The sequence below is a fragment of the Odocoileus virginianus genome, chromosome 11 (genome assembly GCF_023699985.2).
Source record: "Odocoileus virginianus isolate 20LAN1187 ecotype Illinois chromosome 11, Ovbor_1.2, whole genome shotgun sequence".
Taxonomy (NCBI): domain Eukaryota; kingdom Metazoa; phylum Chordata; class Mammalia; order Artiodactyla; family Cervidae; genus Odocoileus; species Odocoileus virginianus.
In genome coordinates, this window is record NC_069684.1 from 54,819,324 (window position 1) to 54,839,269 (window position 19,946).

Here is a 19,946-nt window from a genome sequence, read left to right on the forward strand (position 1 = left end):
TCAAAGGCCGGCGCGGACAACGTCCAATGAGGTCACCTCTGGCTAAAAGCCAGAATGAATAAAAGGGTTCATCCCCGATACGGATGCAGAAACGGGACTGAAGCGGATCCTGGCCTCCACCGCGACGTTACACCCCGCAGGCGCCGCCGGTCACGTGATCCGGGCCGCGCCCGCCAGGGCGCCTGGGCTGTCCCGCGCACGCGCAGTGCTCCGGGCGGCGGAACCGAGGGCGCTGACAGCTTCCGGTTTGGTTTCCCCGCCCCCTGCGCGGCTGAAGCTCTCCCAGATCGGCGGTGGCGGCTGGAGCCGCGGCGGGGTAGCGGGGGGCAGGGCGCGGTGAGGTAAGGTGAATGCCCCAGCGGGGTTCCCGGAGCCATGGCCTGCTCCATTGTCCAGTTCTGCTCCTTCCAGGACCTCCAGGCCGCCCGGGACTTCCTCTTCCCTCATCTGCGGGAGGAGACCCCCAGCGGCGCCGTGAGGAGGGACCCCAGTAAGTGCCCCCGCCTCGCCGCTCCCTTCCCCGCCTCCGCCCGCGGGACTTGCGCGGCGGGCTCGGGTCTCCTGCCCGCCCCGGCGCTCCTAGTTCCTCCCTCGCCTCCCCTTTCCTCTCCGCGCGGATCCCCTGCTGTGGGTCCTGGAGCCGCGTCCGCCTGCCCCGACTGCGTCGGTGTAGTCTTCCTCTCGCCTAAGGCACTCCGCCCTCTGGCCAAACATTGCGTCTAGCTTGCTCTGCTCTCTGCCTAGCCCACTTCCCCACCCCCCAACTCCTAGTTTTCTCTCTGAGTCTCTCCGTCTCCCCTCCCTCCGGCCCGGGGTGCCCGGTTCCGCACCGCCTGCCCCGGGATCGCATCCTCCTCCCCACTCCTCTCCAGCTGTCAGCGCGCTAGCCTGGTTTCGCCTGAACCCCCATGCTCCTCCGTGTTTGGGACTGTGTGGCCTTCTGCTGCTTCCCTTTGCGAAAGTGTCTGTCATCGCCCACACTTTGCCTTCTTCCATCCCCTTTCTTCCCATTCAGGTTTAGAAAATAAGTGATTGACAAGTGAGAGACTCCTTAGGTGGTGAGTTGGAGGCTTCAAAATAAAGGAAAATAACCTGTCGGGGAGTGAGAAGCCACCTCAGGAGTTAAAATCACAACAGCTTGGCCATGAAAAGTTAATGAGATGAGAAGCCTTCTGCCTGTTAATTATCATCAAACAGCGTGACTTGCCCACGTAGTGTAAAACTCCAAGTCTGTTTATTAGCTGCCGCAGAATTCCTCAGAATTTCCTACGTTTTACCTTTTAAAGGGGCTATGTTTTGTGTGTCAGTTGTTTTGTGTTTCCATTTTACTGCAAAGCCGTATGTCCAAAGTTACTTTGTGCTATATTCGAATGGTGATGAAAAGCCCACTAAATAAGTTTCTCTCCGTTTTTAAAATTTAGAAGGTATCAAATCACACCTGTTTATGAATATTAGCTCTGTGCCCGTTGATGGTGCTCCCAATCAAGTGAGACTGATGGTCTCTGTCCTCTAGGAGCAGTATAGTTTACTGGGACAAATAAGTTAACCCCTACCATACAGTGTGAACCATATTTATACATATGGCACTAGGAGATACAGTCCTTGAAGTGGGGGGGTATTTAAGTCTACCTTTGAAGTGGTGCTTAGATGAATAGGGGAGAAGGAATACCACGTGTAGCAGAAGGGAGGCCTGAAATGGCATGGTATTTAGCTAAGAAAGGCTGAATGACTGAAGAGCAGGGTGTGAGGAAAAGAGCCTTAAAGGTAATAAGGAGCATGATCATGAGAATCCTTGTGAAGGGAGTCAGATGCATCTGAAGACATTAAACAAAGGAATGATGTGATGAAATTTGTACTTAATGGAATTGGCAAAGTTCTTACATACCTGTTAAGTGTATTGGCAGCAGTATGGAGGAGAGATAGGAAGCAGGGAACTTCATTCTGAGGATATTTCAGTAACCCATGCAAAAGTGATGCAAGCATGGACTAAAGTAGCTTCGGTAGGACTTGAGATCAGCGGCTAGATCAGGAAGATTTTAAGATAGAATCTGCAGGACCTAATGAAGATCTGGTGCTGGGGGTTGTAGCTGGTGAGTGAGAGGGAGGTGAGGATGCCTTCGTCTTTTGACTTGGGCGAGAATTTCTAATGAAAGGGAATGAAGGAGATCGGTTTTGGATCTTTTACATCTTAAATGCTTCTAGTTTGTCCAGTTTTAAATGTATGCAGTGTCCAGTCGAACAGGTCTCAAACTTAATAAGGATCCCTGGCCTTGAGGTGTGAACTCAGGAGTTACCAGTAAAAAGTGTCAGTCCGTCTCAAGGGTTGTGAATATAGTGAAATGAATGCAGGCCTGAAGATGTAACCCTAGAGGAGCACTGAAGTTTAAGTCAAATAGAGGTGAATGGGAAGACGACTTAAGAGAAAGAGAGGAAAACTAGGTGAAAGTAATGCCGCAGAAGTGAGAGAATCTGATGAAAGGGAGGAGTGGTCAGTAGTTGTGAATGCAGCAGAGATCAGCTAGGATGAGGATGGAAAAGTGTTCATTGGCTTTGGGAGGATGGAGGTGACTAGGACCTTAGAACAGTTTCAGGGGAAGGGCAGGAGAGGAGTTAAAAAATAAATTTGCCTATTCCAAGGAGCCAGGTTGTGAACGATGGTGGACATAGGGCTGTAGATAAAGGATGCAGAGGAAGGACACATTTCCTCTATCCCATTGCCACTCCCCTTGTCCAGGCCACCATCTTCTCTCACCTGCTCAGTGAAACTACTCTTCTTTTAATAGATCTTCCTGCTTCTACTGTTGGTTTTGGTTTTTTTCTTATGTATGATAGTTTGCATGTGCTAATCCCAGTCTCCCAATCCTTCCTGCCCCTAGCCCCCTCCCCTATGGCAACCACAAGTCTATGCTGTGTCCGTAAGTCTGTTTTTGTTTTGTAGATATGTTCATTTGTGTTGTATTTTAGATTTCACATGTAAGTGATATATGGTATTTGTCTTTTTCTGAGTTCCTTTGTTTAGTATGATTATCTCTAGGTCCATCCATGTTGCTGCAAATGGCATTATTTCATTCTTCTTAATGGCTGAGTAATAATCTGTTGTGTGTGTGTGTGTATATATATATATGTATTATATTATGCACACCACATTTTCTTTATCCATTCATCTCTTAGTGGACATTTAGATTGTTTCCATGTCTTGGCTATTGTGAATAGTGCTGCTGTGAACTTGGGGTGCATGTATGTTTTTGAATTACAGTTTTGTCTGGGTATATCCTCAGGAATGGGATTGCTGGTGGGTCATAAGTCGGTTCTATTTTTAGTTTGGTTTTTTTTTTTTGAGGAACCTCCATACTGTTTTTCATAGTGACTGAACCAACTTATATTCCTACTAAAGGTGTAAGAAGGTTTCCTTCTCTCCATACCCTCTCTAGACTTGTTAATTTGTAGACTTGTTAATGGTTTCTTGTAGTTAGTTCCAAAAGCTGTCAAAGTGAACTATTAAACAATTTAATCATAACAGTCTTCTCTCTATAACTGTCTGTGGTTTCACTTGGAGTTAATATAAAATCCAAAGTTCTCACATGGCTTAAAGGACCATGAGGCGCCACTTCCTGCTGCTCCTTGTACCTCATACTCTTCTCCCCTTATTTCTTATGCTTCAGACACTTTTGTTGTTAAAGCTGTGATGTGCTTAGTCGCTCAGTCGTGTCCAGCTCTTTTGGACCCCATGGACTGTAGCCTGCCAGGCTCCTCTATCCATGGGATTCTCCAGGCAAGAATACTACAGTGGGTTGCCACGCCCTCCTGCATGGGATCTTCCCAACCCAGGGAACGAACCCAGGTCTCCCTCATTGCAGGCAGATTCTCTACCGTCCGAGCCTCCAGGGAAACCCAGTAGGCTCATTTGTACCTGAGACCGTTGCCCTTGCTCTTGTCCCCACCTTGGATGGTCTCTGCAGATCCTTGCATGCTCAATGCATCTCGGAGAGACCTTTTTTGAGTATGTAATCTAAAACAGACATCACTGTTCCCCTTTTCTCATTTGTTACTTGCAGTCATTTTATCTTGTTTATGTTCATCACCAAGTCTGTATTGTCCAGTATGGCCGTTTCTTGCCAGAACTAACCGTAGAAATGGGGCAGTTGCTGCTGAGGAACAGAATTTTTAATTTTACTTAATTTTAATTAAATTTAAGTAGTCAGATATGGCTGGTGGCTGCCATGTTGTATGGCACAGTTATGAATGCTAAAATGTAAGCAGCTACAGATTGAATACTTGTGCAGGGTCACACAGTGAAGAGTAGCCTTAAGCTATGAATGTGATCCAGGCGTTGGGAATATAATCATAGCCCAGACATCAGATTAATTTATAATATGCCTGTGGGTTTCCAAATACAATTTAATTTATTACCCTTTTAAATAAAATTCTTTGGTATACGTATGTTGGTATTATTGCGGCTGCTAGCAATTCAAGTGGAAAATAAGTGGAGAAAGAACCTCTTAATCAGTGAACCCCTTTGCCAGACCTGTATTTTACAGTTAAAATGGTGCTTTAATTTAGAAATGAAAGTCTGGAAAATAGCTTGTCCTGTTGTAAATAGTTTACTTGGAATTCTTGGAATAACTGGTTTACAGATCTCAGTAATCACTCTGGCCATCTTTTACAAAACATCAGACTTTGTGAAGAGTTCATCATTAAGAAAATCTGAACCTATATTTTTGTGAGGGTGAAAATTTACATTGTAAAAACGAAGTGATGGTGGTATTTGGTTTTGCTTTTCTTCACTTTGTTAGTGTTGTGAGTGATGACTTTATTAAGAAATAGAAATCATGAGATCATTTTATTTAGCTTATATAGTTTTGTTTTTAGTATATATCTTTTTAAAAAATATTTGTTTGCTCTTGTTGGTTGCTGCATGATGGATCTTCTTTGCATCATGAAGGATCTTTCGTTGCAAATTCACGAATTCTCTAGTTGTGACACTAAGGCTTAGTAGTTCGGGTGCGTGGGCTCTGCTGCGTGTGGGATCTTTGTTCCTCAGTCAGAGATAGAGCTTAAGTTTCTTGCATTACAAGGTAGATTCTTAACCACTGGACCACCAGGAAAGCCTCACGCTTATATAGTTTAATTTCTTATACTGGCTTATCTCTGGAGGATATGTAAACAGCCCCCTCCAACAAAAAAAAAAAAAGAAAACTGAATTGCTTGTCATGATTTGTCCTCGGCAGCTGACAATCTTGAAGACTTGTCTGTTGGTTTAATGTTTTTGTTTGTTTTGTTTGTTTCTTTTTTTAATGTAGATGGCTGCTGTTGACAAAGTGAGACGTAGTACTGGGCACCCTGAACTCAAAACTACACCTCTGTGTTTGAATTGTCAGAGAATAAATAACAGTATGACTTTATGTTACTTTGTATCATCAACTATAAAATGAGACTGTCCTCTGTTGCTTTAAAAGAGATCTTGAACCCTGCTTCCCAGTGTTTACATTAATTAATACTAATAAATGTTAATAATTGTTTAGTTGCTCTACTTAGTTGCTCAGTTGTGTCTGGCTCTTTGCGACCCCTTGGACTGTAGCCTGCCAGACTCCTCTATCCATGGGATTCTCCAGGCAAGAATATTGGAGTGGGTTGCCGTGCCCTCCTTCAGAGATCTTCCCAACCCAGGGATCGAACCCAGGTCTCCCACATTGCAAGCAATTAATAACTGGGTCTACTCAATCAGATGCTGTTTTAGACATAAAATTTGCTCTCATGTTTTGAAATTTTGGAGATGGGCAATAGTATAGCCTGGCCTATAACCTGTCCTACAGTGACATGATTTCCAGGACATTGGATTTCTATACCAGAGTTTTCTGATATTTATAATTGCTGGATTCGATCCCTGGGTTGGGAGGATCCCCTGGAGAAGGGAACAGCTACCTACTCCAGTATTCTGGGTGAATTCCATGGATAGAGGAACCTGGTGGTCTGCAGTCCATGGGGTTGCAAAGAATCGGGCACAACTGAGTGACTTTCATTTTCATTTTTTTAGACAAAAAAGAAAGAAATACATGTACAGATAGGGAGAATCAGACTATATGGAAGTAATTTATGTATTATACTATTGTGGATCTGTTAATTTACCTGGGCTTCCCTGGTGGCTCAGTTGGTGAAGAATCTGCCTGCAGTGCAGGAGACCTGGATTTGATCCCTGGGTTGGGAAGATGCCCTGCAGGAGAGTGTGGCAACCCACTCCAGTATCCTGGCCTGGAGCATCCTCATGGACAGAGGAGCCTGGCGAGCTGCAGTCCGTGGGCTCGCAAAGAGTCGGGCACAACTGAGCAACCCAGCACAGCACAGCACATTAATTTACCTAATAGTAAGTTAATTTTCTGTTAACATTCTAGTGAGGTAGAGCAGCCTCTACCTTCCTTCTTGCTCTTTTATCAGAAAGATAGAAGATAAAGCATACAGGAAATTACCTTGGAATCATCAGTTAAAGTTTGTTTTTGTCCAGTCACTAAGAAAAGTATGCTTTTTAGGATAACCTAAAGTCATGGACTCAATTTGGAATATTATAAATCGTATAAAGTACCCTTTTTTTAAAAAATACTGAGTGAAGTGCTTTCATTTGTTTGTGATCATAGTAGGGAGAGAAAAGTAATCTGAAAGTAGGATATTTATAAGAATTTCAGAAAATTTTTAGTTACTGCACTTCAGTAGCTGTTTAAGGTTGGAAGAGGGTCTTAGGAGATAAATTTCTGTCAGTGACAAAACTGACACATGACTAGTTAATTCCTTTATTCAGCTGGTACTTATTGAGCATCTACTACATACAAAGTAGTCGTAAATGTAAATAAAATAGGTCCCTCTCCTCAAGGACCTTTGAGCCAATAAAGGAGATAAGTATGTAAAAGAAGTGTTAGAGGTGCTGTGCTATAATTTGGCATATGATAGTTGAGAATGAAGGAGTGTTGGCTCATGCTATGTAGTGGACTCAGAAAAGTCTTCATGAAGGAACTGTTATTTTCACCAGGTCTTAATAGTTTCACAGAGGTTCAGGTGGAGAGAGAATGGCCAGGCAAGGGATGTGAAACAGTATGGGGTTCAGAAAGATGCAGATAGTAAATTTTGCTGGAAGAGTGGTATATTGTAGGGTAAGGAGAGAAATTGGCAGAGGAATTTAGATTTTATGCAGTAGAAAGGAAATAAGAATACTAAGGAATTACAAGGAAATTTGCTCAGGGTTACTTGGGAACAGACAGTTTTAAATAGATTAGTTTCCAGATGCACCTGTGTAAATGCCTACTTTCTCACCCTACCTTCTGCTTTGTTACATGAAGGCTTACTTCTCACACATTTTAAATATTATTATAGTAAGTTGCTTCCAAAGCATTTAAGCAAAAATTTGTGTTTAAGTCTCTGTAAACTCCACCCCCATCTATCTCAACAAGAAATTTCCAAATAATATTCGCTATTTATGTTTAATAATTATTTCTCAAAGTTTGTGATAATGTATGTTTTTTCAGTTATCTGCTTCTAATAGTAATTGTAATAAAACAAGTAGGATAACTTAATACTTAGAGCCTTAGATCCCAAGAAAACTTTTTTGTCAAGTCTCAACTCTTTTTGCAGAGCAATTTTCGGACTGATGATACATATCTGTATTACATTAAAATAGCATTCTGTGGAGGAAATAAAATGGAGATAAGAATTCAGTGAGAAAAAAAGAACTTAGAAAATTATTGTTAGGATACTAATCATAGTTTTAAAGTGGGTATTTGTGGGTATTATTTCCCAGAAGTATTTAGAATCCACTGAATAAATTTAAAAGGGTGATATAAATACTGTATTAAAATATCCATGTTTGGTGTATCAGAAGTTACATTTTTATGCAGGAGGTACATATTATTGAAAAATTCTTTTGGAGTGTTTATAATCAAAAAGCTTGAAGACATTCTGTGGAGCTGTCGTTCCCAGTTTTTTGTTTGTTTGTTTTTATTGTAACATGCATAAAAAATGAGACCTAGGCCCTGAATAGTGAAAACAATTTTGAAGAAGGAGGAAGAAGTTGGAGGACTTTACTTTTTTTATTTTCAAAATGTATACAAAACTATAGTAATCAAAAATGTGGTACTGGCATAAAGACAGAGTAATGGAATAATGGATTAGAGAGCTCAGAAATAAACCCTTGCATATATGATCAGGTTTTTTGACAAGGATTTTTGACAAGGGTGTCAAGACCACTCAACTATTCAACAAATGGTGTTGGGAAAACTGCATATCCAAATACAAAAGAATAGAGTTTATCTATACCACAGATAAAGATATTTTATATCTTTATCTTATACCACATTCAAAAATTAACAAAAAAATGGATTAAAGCCCTAAATATGAGACTTAACACTGTAAAACTCATAGAGGAAACATCGGGGGAAAAATTCATGACATTGGATTTGGCAGTGGGTTTTTGGTTAGAACACCAAAAATACAGGCAAAAAAAGCAAAAATAGGTAAATGGGGCTATATCAAGCCTTAAGACTTTAGTGAATTGAAAGATGCAGTCAACAAAGTGAAAGTGCAGCCTACAGAATGGGAGAAAATATTTGCTAATCATATATATGATAAAGGATCTGTATCCACAATATATAAAGAATTCCTATAGCCAAGTAACAGCAAAATATAACAAGTAAAAACTGAGCAAAGACTTGAATAGATTGTTCTCCAAAGATGTTATGCTGCTGCTCCTGCTAAGTCGCTTCAGTCGTGTCCGACTCTGTGCGACCCCATAGACAGCAGCCCACCAGGCTCCCCCGTCCCTGGGATTCTCCAGGCAAGAACACTGGAGTGGGTTGCCATTTCCTTCTCCAGTGCATGAAAGTGAAAAGTGAAAGTGAAGTCATTCAGTCATGTCCAACTCTTTGGGACCCCATGGACTGCAGCCCACCAGGCTCCTCCATCCATGGGATTTTCCAGACAAAAGTACTGGAGTGGGGTGCCAGTGCCTTCTCCAAGGTGTTATAGAAATGATGAGTAAGCATACGATAGATAGTATCGCTAATCATAAGCAATGCAAATGAAAACCACAATAAGGTATCACCTCACACTCACTAGCTTGGCTTCTGTTAAAAAAATAAAAACAGAATAACAAGTGTTGGCGAGGATATGGAGAAACTGAAACTCTATACACTGTTGATAGGATTGTAAAATGGTGCAACTGCTATGGAAAACAGTATGGAGTTTCCTTTAAAAATAAAAAAATAGAATTACTATATGCTTGAGCAATCTCACTTATGGTTGTATATCCAAAAGAACTGAAAATAGTATCTAGAAGAGATACTTGCACATCCATGATCATAGAGGGATAGTTCATAAAAGCCAAGGAGTGGAACCAACTGAAATGTCCATTGGTGGATGAACGGAATGGGGTCTATGTATATAAGATGGAATATTATTCAGCCATTAAAAAGAAGGAAATCATATCACATGTGACAATATGAGTGACCTTGAGAACATTATGCTGTGTGAAAAATTAGCCAGTCAGAAAAAATCAATGTATGATTCCATTTATATGAGTTACCTGAAGTAGTTAAATTCATGGAAACAGGAAGTAGAATGGTAGGTACTAGGAGCTAAGGAGAGGGAGGAAAGGAGTCTTGTTTAATGAGTATTACAGTCTCAAATTTGCAAGATGGAAAAGTTCTGAAGCTCTGTTTCTCAACAATGTCAGTAAACACTACTGTGCACTCAAAAATGGTTATGTTAGCTTTTATGTTGTATGTTAACAATAAAATATATAAATTAGTATGATAATAGAGAAATAGGTCATAAAATGTAAAACAAAGCTGTTCATCGTGAGAAGTGACCTGCTAGAAGTTCCAGTAGCCCCAGGCCCTACCAAGCTATCCTGAGAGCTGAGAGGATCAATGTCTTGGCTCATCTGTAATCCATTTGCAGTTCCCTGGGCATCTCTACTATAGGCAGAGGGTAACCACTGATGTAAGGCAAAAGTATAGCATTTCAAGATTTGATTTGCAGAGCGGTGGATTTGGTGGCTCTGAAAAGGGTAGGTTTTGTAGTTCAGAGTTAGAGGTAGGTAATCATTTGGGAGATGTTCATACAACTCTAGATCAGGGTCTTCACAAGTAAAGACAGGACTGGTAAAGCGTCTGCCTACAGTGCGGGAGACCCAGGTTCAGACCCTGGGTCGGGAAGATCTCCTGGAGAAGGAAACAGTAACCCACTCCAGTATTCTTGCCTGGAAAATCCCATGGATGGAGGAGCCTGGTAGGCTACAGTCCATGGGGTCGCGGAGTCAGACACAACTGAACGACTTCACTTTCACTTTCAAGGCAGTAGCAGTGGTGATGGAGTTTGAAGCTTGAGAAACAGCGGTGGCAACCTATGCAAGGAATTTGAACTGAGAAATAGGACAACCAGGTTAATATTTGAGAGGCATTTCTTTGTTAGCAAAGAAGAGAATGAATGGGAATGGTGGGTGAAAGTGGAAATAGAATGACCAGTTGGGTGGCCTTTGTAGTGGTCTGTCAGAAAGGGAGGTATCTTAGATTGGTATTCTTCAGGTGGTGTTTAATGGTCTACACTGTGACCGTTCTGGATCTGTACCACAGCAAGTGTTTCTGTGTGACTACTGTGTTAATATCATTTGGGACTGTCGAGGCCCTAAATGAACTTTCCTCATGAGAAGGATTTCTTGAAATTCTTAGGTGTCTGCCATACCATATTGCTCCTTTGGAAAGGTGACCGAAACAGAGCTTCTTTGAACACAGATCATTTTTCTTTGTATCATGTGAGCCTAAGGCTCACATATAAATTCTTCAGAAGAGGGACTCTCAGGTCGAGAGAGATAATCACCTATTATTACATCGCCTCTATTTTTTTTAAGTGTATAAAATCAGACATAAAATCTGTCTTCTAGCTACTTATATCCCCCCTTCCAGATGTTAAAACGTTAGTCTTAAGCTTTTTAGCATAGTGGCCACTAACTACGTGTGGCTGTTTAAGTATAAATTAATAGAAATTAAGTAAAAGTAACAGTTCAGTTTTTCAGTCATACTAATTACGTTTCAGTGGCCACATGTACCTACCTAGTGGCTACTAATGGACAGCACAGATACATAACACCACCATCATTACAGAAAATTCTGTCATTATAAAGTGCTGCCTTAGTGAGAATCTTCCAGGCTTTCTGCTTAGACAGTAAACATACATGCTGTTGGGTGTTTTATTTATCTATTTTACATTTTAAATTATGGCCTCATTTTTGTAAAATGTACATTCTGGAACTTTTTTGGTTAATTTTTAATGTCAACTGTTTTGACAGTGTCAAAAAATGTCAATTTTTTTTTCAAGCTGTGTATGTAACTGTAGCATTTTTTCCCCCTGATGTCTGTACAGTATTTCAGTGAAGACTACCACGTTTTAGTTAAACATTCCCCTGTCAATGAACATTTAGATTATTTCCAGTATTTTTACTACAAGAAAATGTTCCAGTAACCATCCTTATACATGCTTTACCTATGATGTTAATATTTCTGTACGTAAATTTCTGGGATTGGAATTGCTGGATAATAGAAATTCACATTTTAGTTGTTGAGCACAGTCACAGTCTAAAAATTGGTCAGGTTTATTCCTGTCCGTGGTAAACAGAAATGCTCATTTAGACCCACACTTGTCATCTTCCTGTGTTACCAGTTTCTTTGATTTTTGCTCTTCCAGTAAATGAAAAATGGTTCTTAGGCGATGCTAACATTATTATCAGACTTTACCTGTTTTTTTTTAAAGCAACAAGTAATAGCAAGATTAAGCTGGTATTGGAAGAATTTACCTTAACTATAAGGAAAGTTTTCTCACAAGGACAATCATACTAGAATTGATTAAGTAAGGAAGCTACTGAATTGGCTTTAGAATTTGCAGAAATTAGCTTTGGTGAGCAGTTTTTATATACCTTCACCCTCATTTACATTCCCTGTTCAGTTCAGTCGCTCAGTCGTGTCCGACTCTTTGCGACCCCGTGAACCGCAGCACACCAGGCCTCCCTGTCCTTCACCAACTCCCGGAGTCTACCCAAACCCATGTCCATTGAGTTGGTGATGCCATCCAACCATCTCATCCTCTTTCGTCCCCTTCTCCTACCTTCCCTGATCTTTTGTTATTTTCTGCTGCTTTGGATATAATAAATTCGTAACACATGAAGTTGTAGGAAACAACAATAAAAGATGTATAAGTTCTATCTAATATACAGAATATATTGTTGCCCTTAGTCAGTGACTTCCTTTAAAAAATAAAATGAGTAGAAAGAATGGGGCGTATTAAATTTCTTCAAGTCTACAGTTTGTTTTTATCATTTTTCTTAGGATGGGTCTAAAGATTTCTTAGATTTGGAGCAAAAGAAGCATACTTGTTGCTTTTTTTTTTTTAACTTTATTTAGAGCAAGAAAAGTGAAAGTGTTAGTTGCTCAGTTGTCTTTAACTCTTTGCAAGTCTATGCACTACTCTTCTCTCCATGGAATTCTCTGGGCAAGAATACTGGAGTGCATAGCCATTCACTTCTCCAGAGGATCTTCTCCACTGCAGGAGCAAACCTGGGTCTCCTGCATTGTAGGCAGATTTTTTTTTTTACCATCAGAGCCACCAGGGAAGCCCTTTAGAGCAAGAGGATACACTCTGTTTCTGCCTAAAGATGTTTTCAGATCTGTCCTTTTTTGAACTGTCAAAACATTCTCCTTGTGTGATGTAGGAGGCCACTTATTTGATAACAGGAGTCCTTAGAAATCTGGAACTGGAAGGGACCTTAGAGACGTAGTCTGATTTAATCATGGTGTTTTGAAAGAAACTCCTATTTGTTGAAAATGGGATAGCCTCCTCATTTTAGATTGCTGTATATTTTTATGTGCTGAGAGGAGTATGCTAATATAAAATTTATATTCCCATTTTCCATTTCTTTAGAAATAGAAAAAGATGAATAATTCTGAGGCATAGGAAATTAAGCAGCTTCTCTATTCTTTAATCTTTTTTTTTTTTTTTTCCTTTGTATTGCTATGCGATGCTTTCTGTGGCTTGGCCAAGAAGAGCCAACTAAAATTGTTGAACCTACGAATTATTTGCAAGTTATAGATTCTGGAGGTTGGTGCTCTTTATAGAAACAAGTACACTCTCTTTTTCCTGTTTTAGAAGAACGGAAATGAATTTGCTTCAGTGCTAGTAAGATCTTTTCTTAGACCATGGAGATTAAATTTTCTTTCTCCTAACATTTAATGATTTCAGTTTTCCATTTAGTTTTTGATCTTGACGTACTCATATTGAGGAAAGCAAATACTGTCAAATTAATTGCCCACTTCTAGAATTCATTTTCCTTTTTAGCTTCAGGTTCTTTTTAAATGTGAAACTATTACTCAGTTTATGATGACAGACTGTTCAGAAGCAAATTGGAATAATGTATATTTTAAATTAAATAGAATTGTGAAAAGCAAAAGTTGAATTTCTCATTTAAGCTTTTGTTGGTAAAATAATTCATTCATTGGAAATATACCTTAAAAGACATTTATTATGTCTTGATGCTTGAATTAATGTTTTCTCCATAGTTTGAAGGTTTCAGTGACTATAAATGACTGATGATATCAAGTGAGACACTGAACAGTTTTTTTTTAATACTGGTATAATCTAATCTCTTCAGGGAAAAAATTCTGCCTAGAGGAAGTTACATTTTATGTTTTAAAGTCATTGGTTTTGTTCATTTACCTGATAAGGATAAGAACAAGAGTTTATGTTGCCAATTATTCTAGACAGTTCAAAATTGTCCTCTTCAGTGATATGTATTAAAAAATGATTGAAAAGTCAGATTACTTGTCAATGAGGAGGTTGTTGCTTTTTATAACTAATACTTATAACTTTATTTTGCTCATGTTTATTTCTCTCTACATCATATAAGTTGATTGGAGATAAGCTTAGGAATTTTGTTTAGAGAGCAAGTGTGATTCAAGGTGTGGTATAAAAAAAGAGTGAGGGGTAATTTTAGCAAATGAGGTAGTAATAGCAAAGCAATTAGAACTAACATAGTAATCTACACTGGCAGACTTTATTGTTACTGTTTATTTTTGTTTTTTTGAACTTGTTTATGTCTGTGCTGGGTCTTCCTTGCTGTTCAGGCTTTTCTCTAGCTGTGGTGAGCAGGGGCCACTCTCCAGGCGCAGTGCGCAGGCTTCTCATTGCAGCGGCTTCTCTAGAGCACGGGGGGCTTCAGTAGTTGGGGCTCCCGTGCTCTCAAACACAGGCTCAATGGTTGTGTCTCATATATTTGAAACTGCCATTTTTTTAGTAGGCTGTACTGGAAATGAGGTGGGAAAGCCCAGGTGAAACATGGACATTTGAAATACGTTGCTTAGAGCTGATGCTGTCCTGCTGTGCTGTAGTTGTAAAATTGCTGCTTTAGGAGCAGCATCTGACACGTGAGTCATAGTGCTGAAGTAACAAACCTAGGGAAGCAGTCTCATGATTTACTTTTAGATGTCTCCAATAGGCAATATTTGCTGTTTCTTTGCTGTTTTGAGTATAACCTGTTTTATTCACTGTTGGCAAAAAGAATATTTGCATAATAGAATACAGACACATTTTGAAAGTGATGTGGGTGTTCTTTTTTGCCTTCAAAAATGATAGGGTGTTTATTTGGGAACTCAGTGTTCTTTGTAATTATTTTTTCTAGCCTACCAAAAAGTCAGGTTGAAAGTAAATGCCTAATTGAATGAATGTATTGGTTTTTCTTTACTGATGCAAGAGCTTTTTAAAGTAATGATTAAAGTGTTGTTTTGAAATGTTGAAATATACATTGTGTGTGTATCTATCAAATACAAAGATCCATTAATCCATATTAGGCCAACTATATTGAACAATATTTCTAGAGCATCTTTTTTTACATAGTCAAATTCTGCCATTTAGACTTGAATTAGAACAAAGATACTCTGTTTCTCCTATTCTTTTTGTTTGTTTGTTTCTCCTATTCTTAATCAAAACTAAAGCTAAAGATTGTTAATTTTTTTTGTGATTAAAATGGAATGGAGAATTACAGAATTTATCAATATATTTTATAATTTTACATGGAAAGCTTATTTACAAAAGATGGTTTTGATTTGGAATATAAAGTCTTTGTATATAAAATTTATAAAAATAAAATGTTTTTATTTCTGTGGAAATGTAAAATGTTTAGAATCAACATCTGATTTGCTTACTATATTTGAATATATTAATTTAAATCCTCCTTTTATAGGGATATATGGGGAAACCTTTGGGTAAGAAGGTTATTTTCAGGCTTGATATCCTAAATGGATATAAATATTTAAGTACTGACAGTGTTCTTGGAGATGCATATGTGTGTGTGTGAGAGTTTGAGCACACACAGCATGTATATTCCCTGTCCCCCGAAGCTTAAATGGTTAGCTGTATTGACACGGTATACATTTATGATCAATCAGACAAGTTAACAACACAATAAATGACCCAACACAATTTGTAATTCTGAAAGGAAAATATAATCAAATGCTATGGTTTCACAAGAGGGAAAGATCATTGATAGATGCAATAAAACTTCAAAAATAATTAACCCAAGTCCTGAAGGAGAGGTGAATTTGGAGAGCTGGAGACAAATGGGAATGCTTAAATTAGCTGACAGATCTGGGAAAGGCAAAGGCAGAGAGTGAGAATGAAGAAAGAGGGTGCTGTGTTTGGAGACTAATCATTTTAACAGCCATCAAGGGTGTGTATGTGCCAAGCACTGTTCTTTTAACTTTACCAACAATGGATACAGTTATCAACTCCATTTTGCTAAAGAGGAAGCTGAGAGGGAAGAGATTAAATTGCCTAAGGATATATGAGCCTTCAGGGGTAAAGCTGGGTATCAAACCCAGGCAGGCTGACAGCAGACACCTAACAGTTGTTCTAGACCTGTCCTGTCTTGTACTATGCGGTGGAGCACTCGGAACGTGCCTGGTCCCAGCTAAGATGTGCTCTGAGTGTAAAATACGTGTTGCATCTTGAAGACTTAGAGAACCAATGTGAAATATCTCATGAACAACTTGATAGTGATTACATATTGAAATGATGTTTGGGGGCTATATCATATTAAATAAAGCATATTAAAGTTAACTTGTTTCTACTTTTTGAATATGGCTGCTAGTCAGTTTAACGTGGCATGTGTGGCTTGTGTTACATTTTTATTGGACAGTGCTGCTAAAGACTGCCCTCCAGTGAGTGAAAAGGCTACTGAAGTGAAAGAATAGAAACAAGGATGAGGGCAGGCAAAGGAAAGCAGGAGATTTTAGATCAGATTATTGGCATTGAAGTTTACCCTTGAAGCTAGTATTCCTCAGAGCGTCATCCATGGACAGCCTGCCTCACATTTTCAGGATGGGGTCAACCCTGAAACTTTAGTCTTCCCTAATTCATTGTTTTAATCTCTTTGCAGAAATTTTAAGGCTCCCTAGAGAGGCCATGCTGCAGAAGAGACTGTAACTCCAGTTTTGTAAAGGCAATGGATGTGGATGTCATTTTCTTAATATTCTGATCAGTGTTGTTGAATTGAACCTAAGCCAGATAAAGGATACAGGAGGTTGATGACAGTGTCATTTAAAGGATTGCTTTCTGGAGATTAGGTGGTTACTACTTACTTATATAATAAATGGGAGGAGAAATACATACAAATACCCCATAATTTATAGCCTAGCCTTTGACTGAAAAGCATGCCACTTGGCTCATTAGATGAACTGGGTGATTTGGTGATTTGTGCGGTTTTTGGAATTTCTACACTGGATCCTGATTGCCCTAAAGAAGTTTATGTCTTGAGTGTCCATCCTTGATAGTTCAGTTGCTTAGTCGTGTCTGACTCTTTGTGACCCCATGAATTGCAGCACACCAGGCCTCCCTGTCCATCACCAACTCCCGGAGTTCACTCAAACTCATGTCCATTGAGTCGGTGATGCCATCCAGCCATCTCATCCTCTATCGTCCCCTTCTCCTCCTGCCCCCAGTCCCTCCCAGCATCAGGTTCTTTCCCAGTGAGTCAACTCTTCACATGAGGTGGCCAAAATATTGGAGTTTCAGCTTCAGCATCAGTCCTTCAATGAACACCCAGGACTGATCTCCTTTAGGATGGACTGGTTGGATCTCCTTGCAGTCCAAGGGACTCTCAAGAGTCTTCTCCAACACCATAGTTCAAAAGCATCAATTTTTCAGCACTCAGCTTTTTCCACAGTCCAACTTTCACATCCATACATGACCACTGGAAAAACCGTAGCCTTGACTAGACAGACTTTTGTTGGCAAAGTAACGTCTCTGCTTTTTAATATCCTGTCTAGGTTGGTCATAACTTCCCTTCCAAGGAGTAAGCGTCTTTTAATTTCATGGCTGCAATCACCATCTGCAGTGATTTTGGAGCTCAAAAAAATAAAGTCTGACACTGTTTCCACTGTTTCCCTATCTATTTCCCATGAGGTGATGGGACCAGATGCCGTGATCTTAGTTTTCTTAATGTTGAGCTTTAAGCCAACTTTTTCACAGTCACTCAGTCGTGTCCGACTCTGCATCCCCATGGACTGCAGCACGCCAGGCTTCCCTGTCCGTCACCAACTCCTGGAGCTTACTCAAACTCATATCCATAGAGTCGGTGATGCCATCCAACCATCTCATTCTCTGTCGTCCCCTTCTCCTCCCGCCTTTTATCTTTCCCAGCATCGGGATCTTTTCAGATGAGTTACATCGAACTTAACATCTTTTCAAACGAGTTTCAACTGACTTAAGTCTTAACATATACAAGAGTTTAGGACTTTCAAATCACCCTGGCTTATAGAAGGTTTTGATCTATTTATTCTAACAGACTATCATCATTTGGTGTCTTATTTCTACCTGTTATGTAGAAATTTATAGACCTTAAAGTTTTATAGTAAATGTTCCTTATTGACATTAAATGGCCTAGTTCTCAATTGTTAAAACACCATTGCTCTTGTTATTCGCAACCTTGATCAATAATCAGTTAAAATACACTGATAATGACATGGATTGAAGAAGAGCATCCTCATAGAAATAAGTTACCAGAAGGAAAGATCACTTGAATAAAATTTTCTATATGAATGGCATCTTTATTAGACATTCAGCAGCTGTTTTTTCAATATAAGCTTTTTTTGAAGATTGTGCTTGACCTGCTTTTATATTTGAGGACATAAGAAATAACCTTGGTAAGGTGCTAAGATTCTGACACTTCAGTAGCTGTCAAATAGCAGCCTGCAAAACTGTTATCAGATGAATTCTAAGGTAAGTCAGGAGGCTACAAAGTTTACATCACTGACACTGAGTAACAATAGCCAGAAGGTAGTACCTTATTTACTGATGTTTCCGTCTTTGATTTTTTTTTTTTTTTCCTTTTCTGTTTCTCATTTTTAAGTTGACTAAAATTTGGAGTGCATTTTCTTACAGTGTTGTAAACAATACTGAGAATTCTAAACCAACCTTCAAAAATATCTGTAACCTCTCCAAGTAACAGTTCTGTTTTTCACTTTCACCTTCCTTTAACCTCTTTGTACCATGACCCCTTTGGGAAATATATTCATGTGATAGTGGGAGGTGCCTGATTAATTTTTCTTTCCCTCCAGTTAATACAAATTCCTCAGTCAGAGACACTGAGACATGGGTAAACCATCATGAGCACTACTGTTTTGTGAAAAGAAGATATTTCTCAGAGTTTTTTTCTTCCTGGAGTGTTTTGAATTGTGCTTTATGGAGAGAACTGGGTCTCTGCAGGGGCTGATAATCAAAATTTCTGCTGTCTTCTGCTGACCAAATGAGTCATTTGTGAATGGAGCTGGGTACTTTTTACCAGTATGGAGGAGAAATAGCACATTTTACATGATTTTCTTTTGAACAGCATTCAGCAGAGGTTCTGTGCACAGACTAAGCTCTTTGAACGCTTATTTTGCTTTTGCATGTCCAGCACTTAGCACGGGGCCCAACACAGAAGAGATGCTATGTTGTGTTTGTTGAATGCATGAATGAATACATGATTAGCTGACCTTCATGAAGTCATGAAGGTCATTAACTTTAAATTCTGCACAGTTTCCCAGAGAGTGTGGTAATTTAATAAACATTTTTATAGCAGTTTTAACATTGAATTATGAACCTTAGAGCAATAAGCTTTACTACACATTTTGCTTTCTCGTACAGAAGACATTTATTAATCAGATGGCCTAGTTACTATCAGCCCATTAGAAGACAGTTGCTTTCTATGCAGTAGAAAAATTAGCAGACTAAAGGGATTGCCTAACAAATTTAGATTGCCAAAGAGCAACTGTGTTTTTCCAAGTTACCCAAAAAAAAGGTCCAAATCTCAGTATCAGGGGAATATTTCCATGTTAATGTAATGAAATCTTGCTTTTGGTCTTATTTGTAAGCCCCACTGTTTCCTAATCTTACCCTTATTCAGGCCGAAGGAGTAAGTATGGGAGAATACTAGGCAGCATGGGCTCTGGAACTCAGGCAGAACCGAATTCAAACCCTGCCCCTCCATTTAACCCTCTGTGATCTTAGGCAAGTGATGTAAACTAGGCAATCTGCTTTTCTCTGTAAAAAGAGGGAGATAGGGGATCCTTGTCATATGAATTAATGTCTGCAAAGCATTTAAGCATATAGAGATGCTAAATACATGTTAGTTGTTGTTACGTGATAACCTCTATCTGAATAGCTTTTTTTTTTTTTTTTTGCCTTTGAAAAGTTTCTAGCCACTTAAAAAAAAAAAAAAACTGGACCATTTTTTAAGTCTTTATTGAATTGGTTACAATATTTGGCCCCAAGTCATGTTGTCATCTTAGCTCCCTGTACAGGACTCAAACCCGAAGCCCTGCATTAGAAAGCAAAGTCCAAACCACTGATTCAGTGGAGGAACCACCAGTCCCTCTAGCCATTTT

The 19,946-nt window shown here is 39.5% G+C and overlaps 1 protein-coding gene across 3 annotated transcripts in view; it reads left to right on the forward strand.

Moving 5' to 3' along the window:
- The first annotated feature begins 287 nt into the window (after positions 1 to 287).
- The window catches only part of RAB3GAP2 (RAB3 GTPase activating non-catalytic protein subunit 2), a 108,048-nt gene continuing 88,389 nt past the window's right edge, over positions 288 to 19,946 (forward strand). For 2 of the 3 annotated variants that reach the window (XM_070474493.1, XM_070474494.1), the window contains exon 1: positions 5,301 to 6,361. In XM_070474493.1, coding sequence (XP_070330594.1) covers positions 6,094 to 6,361 — 268 coding nt within the window. In that variant the 5' untranslated portion in view covers positions 5,301 to 6,093. Of the gene's footprint in view, positions 491 to 5,300; positions 6,362 to 19,946 lie in introns of those variants that run through there. The other variant, XM_020906849.2, reaches the window with a different exon arrangement.